This window comes from Gallus gallus, chromosome 24 (assembly GCF_016699485.2).
Source record: "Gallus gallus isolate bGalGal1 chromosome 24, bGalGal1.mat.broiler.GRCg7b, whole genome shotgun sequence".
Lineage (NCBI taxonomy): Eukaryota > Metazoa > Chordata > Aves > Galliformes > Phasianidae > Gallus > Gallus gallus.
The window spans coordinates 3,682,264-3,702,924 of NC_052555.1; the positions used below are offsets into that span (position 1 = coordinate 3,682,264).

A 20,661-nucleotide genomic window follows, 5' to 3' on the forward strand; every position below is an offset into this window, starting at 1 on the left:
TCTCGCCCATCTGCCCAGGTTTTGCCCGATGTCACCTTTCTTCTTCAGCAGCCCTGCCAAAAATCCAGTTAGCTCTGCTCAGAGCTCATCTCTTGGACAAAGTGGTAAAATAAACCATGCTAAACAGAATAATATCCTGCGAGAGCAAATGACAACCAAATTCATTTCAGTCTCACCTGCCTCATACCCTCATTGCACTAGATGAATGGGTTTCAAAGGCATATGCCACCTCTCGACCTCAAGAAAATGCTTAATAACACTCATGCTCAAAACCGAGGTGGTCATGAGCTTAATTATGTAGCGGGGAGCTTAATTTCTATAGCTGCTTCCATTGTCCAAGCATCATCTATGAACACAGACTCCACTGTGCTGGTGATGTACAAATTGAAATCCCTCATTATGTGTGCTACAGCAGCACTGACAAGCTCAAATTACAGATTTGGGCCCCACTGTGACTGAGACTCCCCTAAACTTGTTATATTTTCCAGTGCTGCTACATGCCTCAAACATGCAGCGTGTGCCAGGCAGGTGTTTAGTGGGATGGAGACTCCATCCCTTACCAACTCCATCCCTCCAGGTCCATCCCTGCCTGCCCAGTGCTGGCCGTGTGCGCGAGGATAAATAGGAGCAGTGCAGCTCTTTCATGTTGGACTGATATTGAGCGAGGCTATGACCTATGGATCAAGTGCTGGGCAGCAGCCAGAACGCTATTAGTTCTGCTAGGGACTTGTGGATTTTTCCTTCTTTTGCATTTTTCTCTCTTCTGACATCTCTCCCTATCCCTTCTCCACTCTCCATCCCAATTGCTCCCTGGGCTTTCAGCCCCTGCATTTCTCGCCTTCCCCCTCCCACACATTTGGCTCCATCCGCTGCCGTCTGTCTCCCACCCAAACACAAAGCGTGATTCAGCTCTCGGCTTTCCTGGCACACACACACCCTGGCATAAATATTAATAGAAATTAGAGAATATGACTATCACTGGGGGTTGGAAGGCACCTCCACTGAATCACCCAGCCTGTCCTGTGTGCCCAGGATCCCACCAGTCCCCAGTAAGGGCCCTGCTCCCTCTGGGCTGAGCTCTCCCCACACTGCTTGGCAGCCCGTTCAAGCCTGCTGCAGCAAGAGAAGTTTCTGCGGTGTTTATTTTGGGTTTCCCCCTGCTGCTGCCTAAGCCCATTACTCCTTGTTTAGCACAGCACTCAGAGATTTAGCCACACGATCCCCACATTAACGTTATTAGTGGCTATAAAGCCAAATCACCAGGGGCTGTGCTGAAGGCATGCCCACTCTGCTTCTCCATGTTTATGGCTCTATCCCTCCTCCGCTTTGCTGCCCATCCTTCTCCCTGTGCATCGAGCAGCCTCTGGCTGACACCTCCCTTTGAGAACCCCATTAAAGGCACCCATCTACTTCTTTCCAAGGACCCCAAATCCCATAACACGGTTTGCTACACCAACCACATCTCCAGACTCTGCTTCACAGGATGGAGTGAGGCTGCTGTGCATCAGTTGGCTCTCCCCACCTGGAAGCCACAGCAAGCCTTCCTTACCTAATGCTGGAGATTGCAGGAGGACTGCAGGGGGACTGTAGAGGGATTGCAGGTAACCCCCACCCCACACTCAGGCAGTTTTTCCCCAAGCTCTCATTAACATGACTCAACACACGCAGCCAAGAAAAGCCAAGAAAAACGTCTTACCAGATTAGTGAAGATATATGTGTAATAGGCAGATGCCATTCCCAGCTCGGCTGCCTGTGAAGGAGAGAAAAGATTAGACCTGAGCCTGGCAATCTGCAATCTCAGCCTCAGCAGAGCAGACAGGGCCAGATTTGCTTTCCCACCCTCACTGCCACTGTTGGGAAGGCTGGAACACAACAGCACAACCTGATCCATGGGATTAGAGTCCAGCAGGACCCAGCATATCTGGAGGTTCCTGGTTTTATTGTGGGTTTTGAGAGAAGAGACATTAGATGGGGTTTGTTTCATTGTTAATTGATGCTACTTCTCTCCTCTTGAAGGATCAACATAATGAGGGAAACTTTTGAACTTGATTTTTGAACATAATGAGGGAAAGCAGCAGCTGAGAGGGCTCAGTGCTTATCTCCTCTTGCTACAAGCACCAGGATGCGGTGAGCAAGGCAGTGAAAGCTCTTGTGGAATTACAGAAAAAGGACAGTCAGTCGTCTCAGTGGTGGCTTCCCCACAGGCATCAGCCAGATTTGGACTCCAGTCCTGAGAATTAACTAACATGGATGAAACCTAGCAACTCTGACAGTTCTCCAGAGTTTAACCAGGGTTGCAATGGCCACAAAAATAGAAAAGAAGAGGGTAGAAGTGTATGGGGATGCAGGGAGAAGGAAGATTTTTCTGTGGGATGATCTCTCCTAGAGACCACAGACCAGATAACTGAAGTTATTTTCCAAAATTCAAAATTCTTACTAGATCAGTATTTGGTTGGTGGAACAGATGCTCATCATTAATCTGCAAATCCTTCTGAAAGCCTGTGTCTCACTGCCAAGCACAGCTGGTCTCAATTCTGCTCCGGGACCTTGGCAAGGCAGTTTTCCAATCATCCCAACCACCTGGAGGCACTGGAGGCAGTGAGGGACCAAGGGTATCTTCGGCCACACGCTGTCCCCCTGTCCCTTGTGCAGGTGCCAAAACAGATTCAGCAAAGCCATTTGGCCAAAAGAGCACCATGACTACGCAGCAGGCTTTCAAGCAGCTTCCCAGACCACTGCCTCATCTCTGAACCCCCACACAACAAAACGTGGCATTCACGTCCCTCCCCTCTCCCTTCCTGGGGACAGCGATAATGTCAGCTCTCACCCTGACCTACTTTGAAGTCAGAGCCTTCGATTTCAAGGGCAGAAAATCAAAGCGAGCAACAAAGCGTCTCCTGCAAGCATCGTTCCCATCGCTCACAGCCACTCAGCGTGCCTGCTGCAAGGTGGGCAGTGGGACAGGTTGGTAATAGAGGAAGCAACCATGTGTCTCCTCACCATATGCAGAGAGTGAGACATGAGAAATTGCCATTTCTCTCATTGTCCAAAAGGTCTGACATAGCACTCTCAAACTGATGACATGTTTCTCCTGCTTTCGGTGACCTTTGGGCAGGATGCACCGACTCACCATGACCTCATCCCCATAAAGAAAAGATTTTTCAGCCTCCCCAGATGCAAGAGGCAGCTGCATCAGAAGCTCATTATTTATTACCTCCCACTCCTACAATCCTCTGGCCAGGAAGACTACATTACATTTTACTGAAGTGCTGAAAAATCAGGGCAATCTCTGACATCTCTATCAGTGGAAGGAGAATACTCAAGCACAGAGGAGCTGCAGGTCTGCAGGAAGTCACTATAGCAACAGGCAGGGGATAGCCTGCAGCTGCCAAGCTGCATGCTCCTGGTGACACGGGGACTTAGAAAAACCCCAAAGGCACGGAGGAAGAAAACAGCTCCCCAAAAAAAGGCAGGAAGGGAGCCCAAAAAATACCCCAAACCGCCTATTTAGAAATGCAAAATTGCAAGCAGAAGAAAAACCTTCCGGAGGGGGAAAAATAACAAAAACAGTTCTAGTGGTTTCTGCTGGCTGTCATCAGGGATAAATCTGAAATGGAGATGAAATTTCCCTATAACATAGCCAGGACTCCACGTGTAATGCTGCAACAGCAGCCAAAGGGAGACCCCACTGCCTGGATCCTGCTTTGATTCAAAGTACTCCTTGTTCCTTCCAGGACGTGGGAAACTACACCCAACTTCAGGCTCCATCTGGAGCCACTGCTCAGTTCTGAAGTAGGCTATCAAAACAAACGCTAAAAACTGCAGCGAGAGACCATTTAAAAATAAACATGATTAAAATAAAATCTTGGTTAATAAGACAATAAAAATGGAAGTGAAAAGTTAGGAATGTACTAGCAAAAAAAAATAAATTATTGCACCAATTGAGTAATTTCAGAGAGCTCAGCAGCCCCCCAGAGTGGAGTGATGGCACCAGGGGCCATGGGCATGCACCACCAATCACATCAGCTCAGAGCAATTAAACCTTTGCTGTAGGTACAGTCCTGAAAAGAACAAGCAAATTATCTTCCCTAGAAACTCCACCAGTGGCAATTCCCCTCTCAGCAGAAAGCATTTCCAGCAGATTGTTGTGCTCCATTATCACACAACACCTGCGTTCGTGCACTCTTCACACTGTACACTGCCCAATGGAAGCAGCAGCTTTTGCAGGTGTGACTCCAGGCAGGCACCCACCTTCTGCAGGATGGTGTGGGACATGGAGGCATTGGCATGGACAATGATGGTGGCCGTTTTGTCGTCTCTGATCTCTTTGAGGAGAGGCGTAGGGTCCCGGCTGTCATCCAGCATCCGGACTGAGAGCGTGTCCTTGGAAATGAGGAACTGCCGAAGCAACTTCTCTAGGTTTAAAAGGCCTTCATATCATAGGGAGAGAAAAAAACAAAACAAAACAAACAGACACCTTGATGTTTTAACACCTGGTTCAAGAAGCACCTCTCCATGCCCTGCAGCCAGCTCTGGGAAGGCTGCAGGTTGGCTCTGGGAGCACTGCAGGCCTCCCCAGGCCAACTTGGGCCTCTTAAGGCCTACTTGGGCCTCCCCAGGCCTAACCGGGCCTCCTAAGGCCTACTTGGGCCTACCCAGGCCATGGCCTCCCCCTCACCCCCCACTGCTGGTTGAGGCTTCTCCCGGTCAGGCTCCTTTGATATCTAACAAGACCTCCTGCTGTGGCTTTTCTTATTGAAGAAAGACCATTTGATAGATTCTGTCTCTTCTTAGGTAGCTGCTGGTTTTCCTCGGGAAATAACCTCCTCTGTCAACTTTGATTGACCAGAGACCATGAGATTTAATCATTAGCAAAACACAGGCAGCACACATGGTCATACAGTGCAAAGAAAGGAGGGAAGCTGGGGTGAAGGAGGCTGGAAAAGCAGAGCTGGGAGCAGAACCCGGGCCTGGCTGACGTGGGGTCAGAACCAGACTGGGCCTTTAGTGCCACATGGGATGGAGCAGGGAGAAAACATGCAGAGTGATGTGATTAGCCCTGCTTCCAGGGACTGCCAGTGCCTCACAAAGGGAACAAAGCAGTGTTAAAAGGCAAAGATCTGAGATGAGCAGCTTCCCCTTCACAGCGAGAGGCTGCCAGCAAGCTGTGCATTGAACTCCTCACAATGCATTTGCCTCTTGCATTTTCCCCACCTCCAGTAGGAACTCAGCGACTGCACAACAGCAGCAGCCCAGACCTCACCTGAGTACTGCTCAGTGTGCTGGTTTCAAGTGATCAGTGAATTTGATTCTTTGATTCGCTTTTCACCTCACTCCACACCTGTGAGGCTCAGCCAGGTTGCTGTGAATAGTAATCTGATGGACACTTTGCTTGCAGCTTGTCCCAGCAAGATGTGCTGCCACAGAAGTCAGGAACTGGGCAGATCCAGGTCCTGGGGACTGCTGTGTCACACCAAGTAACAAAATCTGCCTTTGCACCTTATGCTTATCTGTTCACCAGCTCTGCTCGTGGGGTTTGTGCTGCTACAATCCTTGACCCTCATGGTTGGTTCCTATTTCTTCCCTCTGGTAGTCAGACCTTACAGAGCTGCTCTTATGATGACCACCCACACCAGGATTGGTTGCCTTTTCAGGTCAAGGATTCTGTTGAATCCCACAGACCTTCCAGGCTGGGACCTCAGAGCAATTCACAAACAAGCTTATAATTCCACACCACAGAGAAACTGAGTCACATAATCTTCTTCTAGTCATCGCTGTGTTCCACTTACACTGGCCTAACTCCATTGGCTTTGAGGTCATATTTTCCTTCCACCGGAAGAAATGACAATCAGCCCACAGAGGAAGGATGCGACTTCTTCCAGTGACAGCACGAACATGACGGGATAGGACCCAGGAGTCCCATCACACAGCCCTGTACTTAAACCAAAACAGCTACGACTTTCCCTCCTGGGATCTAAATAATAACATCCTTCAAAACAAGATTTCCTTACTGATGAGCAGACAGCTCATATGCTCCCCTTATTAGCCTCCAGGGAACCTTCTGAAAGCCCTGAATGCCTCCAGTTAGTTGTCTAAAGCACTGTGCTTAGGAGCAATGCTTGCCTTTAGGGAAAACGAGGGCTTGTGCTCCTACACAGAGCTGAATCATGCCCTTCTTGCACTCTGTAACAGTCAGAGCATGGTATGCCTCAGTCCTAGCTGAATGTAATGTAAGAGACTATTTGCATTATTTTAATTGCATAATTTTGGGTCAGGTCCTCCGCTAGGGTAGATCTGAGCGTGCCTGCTGAAGGCAATTTAATGACTTACAAACACTCAGGATGTCGTCTCCCCAGGGTGTATAAAGCCCAAGGAAAAGGCAAACACTATGTTATTCCTTCCGACTCTGTGCGGGAGTCTGCCACAGCAGCGTGTCACTGACACAGCTGTGGGATGAGGTCTGCCCAAGCCTGTTCAGGAAGGATGCTGCCTTTCCTAGATGCTCAGCCCCACCACCACCAGACACTGCAGAGCTCCCGCCCGTGTCCCAAAGCTCTCTGGACCCATGTGCCTTCACAAAGCCTCTCTTCTAGGCTGGTTTGGATGCTTAACTCTAGTGCTAATGAATCTGGATGCAGGAGAGTAAAAGAAAAGTAGTTTGGGGTACTACACATAAGCTACCTGCCTGCACGCTGCCTTACAAGAGCATAGCACACACTTGAAGCACTAGGATGCAGAGCCCACTCCTGCCATGTGAGAAGAGTTATGCAGAGCTGAATATGGGCTCACTGAGGTGAACAATCCAGCATCCAGATGCACAATTACCAGCAGATGTATGGCTGCAGAGCCCAAGAGGGTGTGCAATGTAGTGACTATTAATCAAGTCCTGCTTTTAGGCCACCAACTGCACGTGGGTTTGGGAGATATATTTCAAAAAGTGATGCTTGCCTAAAATAATCTCCAGAAACAAGCTTAAGCCTTTTTTTTTTTCCCCTTCCATTTCAAAAACCCATCTGTGCAAGCAAAACACTCTTCAGATTGTCAAACAGAAGGCAGACAAGCCTCTTCCCCATCCCCATTCCTCCTCCAACAAACAGCTCTGTGGGGCACCAAGGTGGGATGACTGCTCTGCAGGGCTGCATTGCTTTGGCTGCTCTGCCCAAAGAGGCCCTACATTACAAACCCCCAAGCGGTGAGGCAGCACAGCCCCCAGCTGCCACACACCAACTACCCTACTCTTTCTGCAGCAAGCACCGAGCATGCAGAGGGAAACAAAAAGGTAAGCAGGAGCAGAAGGGCCACTACCCATCCTGGGAATGACTTACATTCAGCTTTGGCACAGATGAGGCAGGCAGTGGTGCAGTTAAAGAAGTTGAGGATTCCTGCCACGGCCACACTGATGTCAGTGTTGCTGGGGTGGAGGTTGAGGGTGGTGAAGCGCTGGAGCTGCAGCTTCAGGAACTCTTCTGGTGCCACTCTGAAGTGAGGAACCTAAATAGGGAAGAGGAAGAAGGAAACAGAATTAAGAGAATAGAAATAAAAACAAGGACATTTACCATAAAGGACCTTTGGTGTGAAATGCACAGCATGCAGAAAGTGAAATATCCCAGTAAAACTGCAGAAGCGTCACTGAAGTGAGGAGAGGAGGGTGGGATCTGTGCAATAGCAGAGGGAAATAATTATCACAGCAACAAGAAGCTGCGGGAAGGAGCAGATCAGGAAAAGTCTTGCTGAGCCACTCAGAGAAAGGCAACGGGGTTTGTGATTACAGCACAGGAAACCATTCTGGATGAGTTCAATGTAATTAGTCTGGGTACTAATTGTAGTCAGGCCCACCCTTCATTTCGGGCTCGCTGCCTGGGTGAATACGGAGGATGCTTTCAGGCAGTTGTACAGCCCGTGCTGCTCTGTGCTGGATGCAGCGCTGCCCATCCACCTCTGCCTGCAGTCCCCATGTGCCGCCAGGTAATTAGGAAAGATGAAGAGAGGAACAAGATGACCCCGCTCTGGTAAGGCTCAGGAGAGAGAGGAACAGCTGTGGCAGCCAGAAGCTTTGGGCTTTTTTGATCAGCAGAGAGGCAACAGGTGGTCGTACAGCACACAAGCTCCAGTCGAGCCATGGCCCTGAGCTGTAATAACGTTTATCATTAATAAAGCAGAGCAGGAGCACAATGCTGCCTGCCCTGAGCCCCGCTGCAACCCTGCAATACTGGAACCTGGGCACCAGGGTTCAGCCAAACTACAACGGGTAATGGTGTTTTCCTTTTGCAGAGTGATTTATTTGGAAGAAACTGAAGACAGAAAGGGAAACATCTGCTTCTGCTTCATTAGAGAACTGTCAAGTCCTGTTTCCTTCCATTATTAGCACTTCCAGAAACTACCATCCCGTGCCTCCGATCTCTCTCCACTTGGGAAAGGCCATTAGTATGTTGTGATGGCTGCTGTATTGACACCATAAGCTGTTCAGTTAGTGACAGGAAAGTTAAAAGAGTAATAAGCTGCTCTCTGCCTTGACTTCACCTTGCAGCCCTCATCCCAGGCTCCACTGCAGGGAGAGGGGCAAATTCCTGTAAGCAGAGCAGACAGGGTGGCTCCAGCACCAGCCTGCTGATCACTCCTGGGAGCCAGATGGAGCCTGAGGCTTGCAGCAACAGCCGCTAACAGGGATGCAGCCACCACCCCTGGAACCACCACCCCTGCACCACCTCATGCTCAGCCCCGAGCCACCCCTTTCTCCAGGGCTCTGTCCCCTGCACCACTCCTCCCTGCGCAGGAAGAAAGGAAATCTGGAAGGAAAGGCACTGGAAGGGCATTGCAGGAGATGCAGTGCAGGAGATGCAATGCAGGGGCACCTGTCAGCTTTCCCACAAGCTCCAGGTGAGCACCAGGCCAGGCACCTTCCAGAGGGTGCACCAGCAGCACAGCCAGGATGCTCCTTCCATCACCTGGCAGAGGTCTGGAAGCACAATCTCTCTGGCTGTTTGCTGTATTGCATTTAACACAACGGCACCAAGTGATGCTCCTGTGATATAAATCATAGGGAGTTTCTGCAGGTTTACATCACTAGGAGGGCAGCCGGGACCAAGCTCAAGAATCAAATACCTTAGAAGTGTACTAGCACTCACCTTTCATTTCTGGAAAAGAGACTTAGATCAGAGACTCAGTTTGAATGTGAATTTTAGGGGAAAAACACTTGCAATCTGTTACTGCAGAGCTGCCTTTACCTGGAATGGAGCACGTCTGGGACGTTTAACTGCAGGAAGCACTACAAAATACACTCCAGAGACTCATCGTGCTGTAGCCCAGAGCATCAGCTCTCACAGACCTCCTCTATCTCCTCAACACTTCTGATTCTCATGGAACAAAGGACAGCACTCATTTGTGAATGCAAGTTATTTCCAGAACTCAGTTCAGGCACTCCCCTCGCTTGGAGGCTCCAGAGAGCATTCACTGAGTGGCTCAGATGTTATCTGGCTTTAAAGGGATGAACTATGAGAAGGGAACTCAATTTCTTCTCCCGTGAGCAGAGCTGGATCAGTGTAAGACAGTTCAAGGCTTATAAAATACTAAATCAGGCACGTAGTCTGGACACGGCTACAAATGGCTTGCACTGATGCAGCAGCAGCAGAGAGGAGTGCAGCCTTCCAAAGGGATTCCAGGGTCTTTGCAGCCCTGTCGGCAGAGACACGGCTCACATTGGTGCTGCACGTGAGGGAAACTGAAGGAAAAGGTGACAGAGATGAAAGCAAGGACAAGGAAGGCAGAAATGAGAGAGGAAATGGAAAGAGAAGAAGCTACAAGAGTGCGAGCAATAAGGGAAGAGGTGATAAACCAAGCTGTCAGCTCTGATCATTAGGAGGCACAGCGGATCCCGGGGAGGACTCTGCAGCAAACAGATGACTCCAGCAAGGCACCTCTGCCAGAGATGTCCTGGAGTGCTGCAGGCAGGTCGCTACCCCCAGCTTAAGGCAGGCAGCATGCCTACTGCTAGGACATGGGGACAGGGGGCAGTGGGGACAGAGGGCACATGGAGCTGCAGAGGGTTTGGGGAGCACAAAGGAAAGAAGGGGGGTATGGCACAGACCCACCCAACACGGGACGTGTCCACTCACCTCTTTCTCCCCGCAGATATTGCTGATAATTGAGCTGGAGGCCGGGCTGGAGGAAGGCCCCAGGACGCCCACCACCCCTTTGGGAAGGATCTGGCACACTGTAGGCATAGAGAGAAGAAATTGCATTAGAATTCACCCTGTTCCAACCAACAGAGATGCCAGCAGCACCTGCTTCACTTTGCTATAAATATACAATATACTCATTCCCTGCCATTCACATTCCCCCAAATCCGTCTGCTCCCTCTGACACCCAGCCCATCACACCACCCTTCCCCAGCATCTCCGTGCCCCATCTCAGCCCTCCCCATGTCCCATATCCTCATCTCCAGCTCAGAACAAGGGTCTCTCTCTCAGAACTTTCCTTTTCCAGCCCCACCTATTACACTCCAAGGGCGATGCTAAGCGAAGTTTATGGAAGGCACTAAACGCAGCAGTGACCCAGCTACAAAGCATCATCCAGCAGCAAACAAACTCGTCTGAATTTCTTCCCTCATCTTCTGCAGAGCTCAGTGGTAATAATAAGGAATCACATTACTGTTTTTCATTCCTGTTTTTTTTCTAGCAGCAGTTAATCTTCTGGCTCCACGCCACCGAGGTTAGCAGAACAATAAAAAGGCTCTGACAAAATGAAGAAGTTAAATCTCTTTCCTCAAGCTTCCCGGGTTAAACTGTAACCTTTTGTCCTTTTAATTCCCAGCACAAATTCAGCTGAATGGCATTGCCCCAACTGCCCCAGCTGCAATCCCTGCCACCGCATCACCCAGAAATGCGGCTTCAGAGCGCTTGGCAGCACAGTCTCCTATAAAAGCTAAACCCATGTCTCCAAAAGCTGAGATTTTGAGGATACTGCTTCTTTAGTATTGCACTGCTGGTCCGCCTTGGAGCGGTCCTCCCTCTGGGCTGACATGCTGGATAAAATTTTGTGGTGGCTGTAGAAAGTTAGCTGGGAAAAGCAGCTGGGAAACTTCAAACCAGGACATGTGTTTTGTAGCAAAGGGAATTTATCACCATGACTGCTACACTACAGAACAGAGCAGGTTTTCTATCAACTTTGGGTCTCTAAATCAAGGCTGGATGTGAGATGAGAGCTCATCATGTGCCCAGGATTTTCTGAACCAGTGAGCTACGAGGCCGAGAGCAGTGCTCAGTGAGAGAACACCTGCACATCAGATCACTGAGGTGGCATTGCATGTCAGAAGTCTCCACGACCTCATGGCTGGGATACAGAGCCACAGGCTGAGGATTTCATTTGCCACTCTGGGGACTTTTCATAGAGTCACAGAATGGATTGGAAGTAACTCTTAAAGGCCGCCTGGTCCCACTCCCTGCAATGCACAGGGACACCCACAGCTCCATCAGGTGCTCAGAGCCCCATCTCCTGACTGTGGGCGTCTCCAGCAATGGGGCACCACTGCCCTGACTTCTTACAGTAAGTGCCAATGACAAACACCTTCTCTGGGGTTTTCCTTCCCCCCACGCTCTCTCTCCCTCTACCATCTCCATCTCCCTCAGCACACAGACAATACTTTCCTCAAAGGAACGCAGCGCTCGCTTTTTCTCCCTGCTTAAAATTTTATGGGCACTTATCTCTCTTCAAGAAGATCCTTTCAGATGAGAGCCCCGGTGACCTGCAGGCCCTGCACGCTGCCTCAGCAACACGCACAGCCCCATTGGGTGCTCTGCAATTCAGTGCTTGGGCAGAAGGGGCTGAGTGCTGCTCAACCACAGGTCACCAGGGCCAGAGTCTTGGGGCGGATTCGGTTGTGAGTGCAGGACAAAGTTTGGTGAGTGCTCATCTTCTCATCTCGCCCATTGAGAACAAAAATCAGGTTAAGTAGCCATGGCAACAGAGCTGCAACAACTGCCGGAAGAAGAAGAGCCCGCTCGGCCCTCGGAGGCTGAGGCGTTCAGTGGAATTAAGGGAAATGAATGGAAACAAAGTGGAGATGCCCAAGGCAAAGGCCTCGGCCGTGCTGGGAGAGCTCTTGTAATCCAAACACATTTCCTATTTCAAACATCACCCGATGCTGTTAGGCTCCGTGGGGAGACAAGGCAGAACGCTGCCGTGCAGCACTCAGACACATCCGTCCAAATCCTGCCTGGTCTTCATGGATCAAACAACTCAAAACCCCAGTGAACACTGGGCACCAAGGCGACTTCTTATGCATGTGAAAGCTGAAAGCCGTCCACGTGGGTGCACTTCCATACTCACTCATTTCTTGTGCTTTACCACGGTCAAAGATCAGCATGTGCACATTGGTCACAGCCACCTCCGGGGCTAAAGGTGAAATCCAGCAGGATCACACAACTGCTGGGATCAGCACATCTGGACCAGCATCATTGGGTGGATTTGGAAACACTGGTGTGAATACATAGAAACTAAGAACCACCTGGTGTTGCTGACTGACTGCTGACCTGCCCCCAAGATCAGAGAGTCATTGGAAAAGATCACTGAAGATCATCAAGTCCGACCATAGAGATGTTTGGATGAACAACAGAATGATGCTTAAAAGAAGAATGCTGGCTGCTCTCCCTGGGCACTGAAAGCAATAGGGTGTTTTTGATGAAGGCACGTTTAATGAGCTGGTTTGGGTCCCCATAAAGGGAGCTGAAACGTCAAACACAGACTGAAAGCAAGCTTTGCTTCTAATGGGAAAACAGCTTTCACTACGAACTCATTTCAAAACAGAGGACTTTACAGATGTCACTTATGGGAACAGTCAGTGTTTGTCTTCATTCACATCCAAAGCTGAAATAGCAAACCATGCATGAATGCGATTAAGACTGACTCATGCTGTACCTGCTGCAGGGAGCGTGATGCTGCAGTCCCTCACAGTGAGATGCACTGACTCAGTTCAGGGAACAGGGAAGGGAAATGGCTCAGTGCTACGCTAAAAGCCTTTCTCACAGCCCTAATTGCACACAAGATCACTGATGGGACGTCACAGCATCGCTCCTGGAGTGGTCAGCAAGGCATGCAGGCTGCGATAGGCAGGGGTGAGCTCAAAGGGTGTGAGCTTGGAGAACAGCATGATTAAACAGCTGTCTAACTGCTCCGCAGTCGTAGGTTAAAACATCAAAACTGCTTTTAGTAACATGATGTGTGCTAACAAATATCAGCGGCACGTTAAAGCTGTGAGGTCGGATATTGGAGAGCTACAGAAGGCCTGAAATCTCCACTAAGGGAAGGGACTCTCCTCCACCAGCAGTATAAATCAGGAGTAACTCCTGTGACATTAATAGCAGAGTCACACAGAATCCAGATTTTTCTTTCTGTAAGAAACGCTCCAAGATGTTTTTCCCTCGGAAGGAAAGGCAAATAACATATTGCAAAATTCTGTGAATCCTCACTTCACCAAAATCAAATCATTTTGCTCCACTTTCTACTCCTTATACTCTTTAATCAAAGTAAAGAAAACAAAGAAAATCACCCCGAGGTGGAAATTCAAAATGGAAAATTGCCTCTTCCTCATTTATCCCATTATCCGCCTTCTCCCCAAACACCACACTGGCTGCAAACAACCATTTCTTGCAGAACACTTCCCCTCAGCAAATGGGTATTCTTCTGCTTGAAAAACGCTCCGGCAGAGCAATCCCTGAGCGATGGCACAAAGCAATCCGGCTGCTGCTTCCTGCAATCCCTCAGCCAAGATAATAGCAACACCACAACAAGCAAGGAAGGGAAAAGAATGGACTCCTTCAAAGGCACAGCGGGGTATGGCAGGCTGGCAGTGCTCTGCTTTCCTACGGGCGTGCTGGGATGGCTTTGGGGGCAAACTGGAGACAGCCTGGGAAACACAGACTGCCCCCATCCCTCCTACAATCCTACAGGTGACCCAGCAGCGAGACGGGGTTTGCACTGATTTGTGCAGATGGGAAACCGACACAAAGAGATGAGGGACCCGAAAGGATGGAGGTCTGCTTGCTTTAAGCACTGCTGCACGTGGCGGTTCCATCCAGGCTGCCTCACAGGCTCTATAAATAGGCGCACAGGTACTTGCTGAAATGCACTTTATTAACTGAACGCGTCTATAAATAATGCAAACACTAATTGAGGAAATGGAAGAGCAGCCTTCCCGGGATGCTCTGCGGGTTACACAGCCCCGGAACCAAGAGCTGCAGGGAAACACATCTAAAAGCCCCGTTATTTAAATGATTCCTCTAGCTTTTCCAAGACCACCGGTAATTAAAGAACATACAGCCCTCCTCTGAACACAGTGTTGTCTCACAGCTGATCCTAAAAGGAAATTATCGCATCCCAAAGCATTTTTCCCTCTTAAGGAAGAAGCTACTACAGATCCTTGTGGCTTCTGTTACTCCCAGTTGCTCTGTGGGATGGGGCCCATCGAGGATGCTTTACTCATCATTGTGCTGTTAACCCATTGGGCATCGCCGCGATCACCGACCACAGCGACCTGCTTGCATGGAGGGATGTCACTGCAACATGGGAGGTGGCTGCTATTCAGAAATAGCTCTTTTCAATCCATGGGACTTTAAACACCGCTTGAAAATTCCATTTTGTGTAAACAAATCCACTGCCAATCTACAGCACTGAGAAAGCCATCACGTTAGCTGACACATGGCGTTCCACAGGGCTTTAAAAATAACTTAATTGCACGGAACTTGCCCAGAGTCTCTTATTTGCACGCCATCAAGGAGCATCACCTCCCATATCATTGCTTCTGCTTATTGACACGCAGATTAAAGAAAATAACTCGTCCCAGGCTGCTGAGCCAAGTGATGGCGATGCTGGTGGGGGACCTGGCTCCAAGCCTACAGCAGAACGATGCTCTGCAGCCCGGGCAGCGTGCAGTGGGTGGCAGAGCCCCATAGGGCAGGAGTGGCCCTGCAGTATACTCACTGGTTTCCGCCGTCTCATACTCGCTGTCCCGCAGCAGCTCGAAGATGTCCACCTCCACCTTGGCCTTCCCCAGGCGCTCGGGCGCACGGTTGATGCGGTTCTTGGCCAGGGTGATGGAGAGCCTCTCCCCCCGGCTGCACTCCATGGGGTCATCCAGGATGGCAGCTGTGGGGGCAGAGCACAGCGGTTAGGCTCGGAGGGGCACCCCACATCCCATCACCCCCCCAACCCCGCACTGCAGCAGCACTGTGCTCCTGCCACATCCTCCCTCCCGCAGCTTCGCCCACCTCCAGCTCTCGCCAGACATGTGGGTGTGAAGTCTGCAGCAGTGCTGTGCTACTCACGTTGTGCTGCCCATGCTGCAGCCCTCCCGGAGCACAGCGCCCAGCTGCGCCCTGCACACTCACCTGAGCGCTGCCCCCCATCCCAGCACACAAATAACGAAACAACATCCCCAAACAGCCTCGCTTTATTCATGAGGAAGCGTTGGTACAGTGCCGAAATTGGCGCTGATAGCGGGAGTATTTCGGGAAGCACGTGGGCAGCCGTGGGTGGGAAGGGACAAATATTTTTCAAACAGAAAGCACTCGACTCCTGAACTCAGCTCCTGGGCCCACCCACTGAAAGCTGCGTTAGGCAGAGGGAGATGGAGAGTGGGATTATTTCTATTTCCGTGACGGAAGGCAAAAAGCCATCGGAGCTGAGCGTAAAGCGCAGCGCTGGCACTGCCCCCACAGCTCCGGATACGGGGAGGTCTCCTCCAAGGCACTGCTTTTCCCTATGGGATGTGCTGGGGGTGTTAGAAAGGCACCCGCAGCCACGTCCCCTCCCTAACATCACTCCAAAGGGAGCAAATGCCTTTCAGAAGTGCCTGCGCAGTGCAGGTGAACAAAGCACAGATTAGTGGGGCTCTGCTGGTCTGTGTGCCCGTTAACACCTTGAAATGCACCAGAGCACTGTTTTCTCCCCCTTTTCTTCTTACCCTTCTTTACCCAGTTCTGCATTTTTCACACTCGGGAGCATGCAGAGCTCATTAGAAAATGCAGGAGGGACTGCAGCATAGCCATAGGCAAAAGGAAAACTATCTGCCTTGTGGGGACAGACGTACCCGGACTCCAGGATGGCATCTGAGCAGTCCTGTTATCCAGACGACTTAAGGGACAGCTAAGAAATTCACCCTTCTGCACCAGAGAATAAACCTCACGGATGGTTGCTGGGTACCAACAATGCCAATGAGGCCCACACCAACCCAACTGCAGCCCAACGCCTTCCTCCCTGTATTATGGGACCAGTGCCGAACTAAGAGCCAAGAAAGCATGCAGCAATGCTTCTTGTGGAGGACGCGCAAATGTCTGGGTGAGCACCACATAGCACCGCCGCTATCTGCAGAGCTGGGGCCATTAATCTTGGTCTCATTATGCAGAGAGAAAGGTTGTGCTTTTCCTCTGAGGCCGGGAGCACAGATGGACAGGTTTCAGATGTTGATACGGTCGGCGACCACTTCTAATTACAAAGAAGTTGGGAAAGGAAGGTGCCCAGCAAGCAGCTCGCTTTCCAGGAAAGGGTAAAGCAAAGCTCTTGTGCTGCCGAGCATCGCAATGCCTCCAGCTGCCAGGAGCTGACCCAGCAGAACGGAGGGGAGCGGCGTCAGCGCTCTCACACTCATTATTCTGCACTTTAGAGGCTCAGAAATCACAACGCCGGACAACGCCTCCAAGCGCACGCTTCAATCACCGGTTTCCAAAGCTCGCTTCGACTCATGCATAGCGGACTGTATCTCAAAATTGAAGGAGTTGAAACAGAAGCGTCTCAAATAATTTCCCCAGGTCACCGAAGCACAAATGTCTGCGCAGGGATATGATGTCTGTATTCGGGGTGTGTGGCTGTTGGTGGGTTGTGGGGGTTTTGGGTTTTTTTTTTTTTTCAGTTTTCCTTTTGGAAAGATGGGAAAATTCCTTTAAAGCTGAAAAAAAAAAAAGCACCCAACCTGTTCAATTCTGATCGGATCCGAGCTTTGCAGCTCAGGTTGGGAGCAAATCCCACAATGCCACCATTGATGGGAGCACCACTTTGACCCACCGACCCCACGGCAGCGCTCAGTCATTTTGGGAGCCTGGTTAGAGTTAACTAAACCTTAAACCGGTCCCCAGGATGGACTGGGTAATGAGACAGAGCTAATCTTTATGCATTAGGCTTGGCGGATGGAAAAGGTCGTTTAAAGTTTGAAAAAGGTTGGTTTTAAAACTTCATGTCTTGGGACGCAGCACATCTAATAGCGGCATCATTAAGTATGAACGAAAATCTTTACATAAATTCCCTTTCATCTGTTCCTGTCTATTAAATATGGGAAGCGGCATCAAGTACGTCTTTAATCCTGAAAACTTACAGCGAAGTCTTTGAACTTTGTTGGCCTCAAAAATCACTTCTCTGTTCCCCGTCATAACAACATCTCCAAATCTCAACCGCCTTCTCTACGAATGATGGGGAAAATGCTGGGAGGACGGGGGGGAGCAGAGGGGATGGTGATGGGCACCTGATGAGGGCAGTGGGATTCCACAGGGATGGGAAGCAGCGCCAGGTGGGGGCAGCGGGGGGCGAGGTGCTGAGATCTCCCAGGAGGAGATGGCTGGAGATGTCTTATCCCATGGGATGCTCCGATCCTGATGGATAAACTTCCCTGTTATAGTAACAGCTCCTACTGTAGACCACATGCCCCATGTTTTCCTTGCACCTAACACAAAGCCCACCAATGCTAGAGGCTACAGACCAGAAGAGTTTGTTGCTTTGGACAGGAGCTGAAAGTAGCCAGGTTACAGCTGCTCGGGATTCGAGCACAAGCAACTTCTCAATTATAAACCCCATCAAGCACAGATTTCAAATTAAACACTCCAAGGGAAGGGCTGAACAAGAACCAGAACAAGGAAGGTGCTGCTGGGTGCAGATACACACAGGCGGTGCCCTCTGAGAGCAGATCCATCACCTCTCCCACCACTCACCTGCCCTGTCCCCAGCCCTCAGCAGCACGCAGACAGCAGAGCTTTGTTCAGTGGACATGAAGCAGTGATGCAATTCCTTCACCCCACAGCACGGGCACGCTTGGCTGCCCTGCTGGGTGGGAATGGCACCGGGCAGTGGCACCCTCACTGCCCTTTGGCAGAGCACAGCACGATGAGAGGCTGATGCTCTCCTCTCACCATAAGGATTCTCTCCAGGAGGACGAAGGACACGTGTTTTGCTGAGCAGCTCAGCCCCAGAGCTGACGGTGGACAGGCAGTGCTGCCAGCGGTGCTCTCAGCGATGCAGACAGCTGTCTTCTGCAGCCAGGCTCTGACACAGCAGTTCACCCTATTAGGTGCAGCAGCCAGCTCACAGACACCCAGACCCAATGCTTTCCCCCTCAGCTGGCTCTCAGGCAGTGCTCCAGGAGCACAAAGCCTCCTCCCCCCTGCAGCCACGCAGCTCCCCGGTGCAGCACCGCTCCGTCCATCGCCCACCACCACCCAACGAAGCAGCATTCATGAAGCAGCACCACGGAGCAGATGTTACGGGGTGCTCTGTGAGCTGCCACAGCAACCTGCGCTCAGCTGACCTTTCTCTGTTAACTTCATTAAGCGTGGTTACGTTTCCTCAGCTGCTTTTCACGCCATTAGGATGTAAAGCAAGGCTCAGAAACACAGCTGCATCCTTGCTCTGGTGTAGGTTTAGCAAAGCCCTGGCATGGCAGACACAGTACACAGCCTGTCCCTCCCAGGCAAAAAGCCACAAAGTCACCTACAGAATTTCTCAGGTCTCTCTGACAGGTTAAAATCACACCCCCAGTCTCTCCCACTGCACACCCCAAGCACGGACCTCAAGCTCTCAGTATTCCATTCCCATCAGCCAGATGTTCATCCAGCCCAGTCCCAAACCCACGAACCTCCAGACCCAAACTGACCACTGACAGCTGCAGAACGGCCACGTTTTGCTGCACACAGCACCAACCCTTCGGGCTGCCACTACAGGGAGTGATAAGAAACGTGCAGATTCCCCATCACCGGGTGCCAAGCTCGGCTCCAGCAGAGGAATGGCTGGGATTGTGCTTCTGTTATCAGCTCTGAAGTGCTGCTTAAAAACAAAATCAGGAGTCGTCAACGCGCTGTCCCTGAAAGGAAGGAGGATCTCATTGAGGAATAAGGAAAACTAAAAACATAAACTCTCTCCTTCACAGACAAAGGGACATGATAACGTCTGTCTGATCAGGGGAGCAGAGGGCTATTTATTGCTCTTGGCCAACATTGGAAATCCGCATTTAAATGGAGCTTCCCTCTCATTTCTGCTATCCAGAGAGAGTGAATTCAAGAGAGACGGGGAAGGGAGATGTGATAAAAACAGCTCAGGGCTTTAGTTCCTCCTGCTTGAAATGCAGCCTCTATTCTCTTCTTTAATAATTGCTTTGTGTACACAATATCAGAACGGCATTCTGTAGGATGGCAGCTTCCTGCAAGACAGATGCTGCTCTCTTTTTCCCTCCCCAATGTGGGGACAGCCTGCTCTGCATCCCAGCAAGCACTGTCCCTCACAGGGTGGGTCTCCTCTCCTTCTGCACCTACGGAGGAGATGGGAGCAGAGGGATGAGGATGGGGACGAAATGGAAATGCCATATCCAGATGTGAAGCTCTCCTCTCTCACAGGAGCAGGGCAGCAAACTGAGCTCCTGGCAAGGCACCCGGAGCTCCTGCTGGTTTCTGCAGAGTCAGGTTGGAGGCACGTGCAGCTATGGATAAAGTCCTGAGCTGCGGATTCCAATCATGCCTTTGTGCCGTGCTAAGTCCTATTTAATCCCTCAAAAAGCCTGTCAAGAGACTTCCCAGGAATGAGGAGAAAAAAAAAACAAGGAGAAGTAAAGATGACTGATTTCACCTTCCTGAGGCACAGACGAGGCTGGGGCAGGGGATGAACAGTGGGGTCCATGGAGGAGTGGGATGCTGGAGGCTGTGGCTGGGTCAGGTGGAAGAACCACCCAGATGGGCTCCAACCTCCACGGGCTCCTGTTTCCCCCACATCTGTCCAACCTGACTGCAGCCTGCCACAGAATTCCAGCTCCTGGATGGACACATCCCCATACTCACACCCAATTGCTAGCAGTGCCTACATCTTGTTGCCTTAGGAAACCAGCCCAAAACCACTGATGTTTGGAACATGGTTTTCTGCCTGTCTTCTGCTTCAGTAATGCCAAGCTGAGCTGTGCTTCAAGAAGAATTTCAGCCCATTTTTGTGGTCCCCAGTGACCAGCAGCAGCTGTGGTTTTCAGGAGGAGAGCAATGGGAAGCCCTGGTGGGGCCAGCATGCTCAGCAAGCCCAGGAAAGGAGAAAGATCTTAATTAAGTCAGCGGAGAGCATCAATACAAGAAAAACAACCACACAACCCCCAAGTGCCACTGCCAGGCGAACGAAAAAGAATGACAAAAGGAAGAAACAATGTGTAAAATCCTAAGCTTAAATATATAAAGAAAATAATAATAATAAATCCAACAAACAAATGGGAAAGATCCACCCGGATTTACGGCTATCATCACAGAGAGATGGCAATGCACGATGTGGGCCATGGGGCTCTGTGGGACGGAGGCTGCAGACCCCCAAATGACACAGGATGCTTTCCTGGTCACATACACACCGTAAAGCATGTCCTGTACCTACAGACAGATCATC

At 50.5% G+C, this 20,661-nt stretch overlaps 1 protein-coding gene across 1 annotated transcript in view; it reads right to left on the reverse strand.

The window, feature by feature from the left end:
• The window catches only part of GRIK4 (glutamate ionotropic receptor kainate type subunit 4), a 124,266-nt gene that overhangs the window by 39,442 nt on the left and 64,163 nt on the right, over window positions 1-20,661 (reverse strand). The window contains exons 3-7 of the mRNA XM_015298177.4: window positions 14,974-15,138; window positions 10,113-10,210; window positions 7,326-7,491; window positions 4,252-4,430; window positions 1,697-1,750 (exon numbers count right to left, since the gene is read on the reverse strand). Coding sequence (XP_015153663.2) covers window positions 1,697-1,750; window positions 4,252-4,430; window positions 7,326-7,491; window positions 10,113-10,210; window positions 14,974-15,138 — 662 coding nt within the window. The remainder of the gene's footprint in view (window positions 1-1,696; window positions 1,751-4,251; window positions 4,431-7,325; window positions 7,492-10,112; window positions 10,211-14,973; window positions 15,139-20,661) is intronic.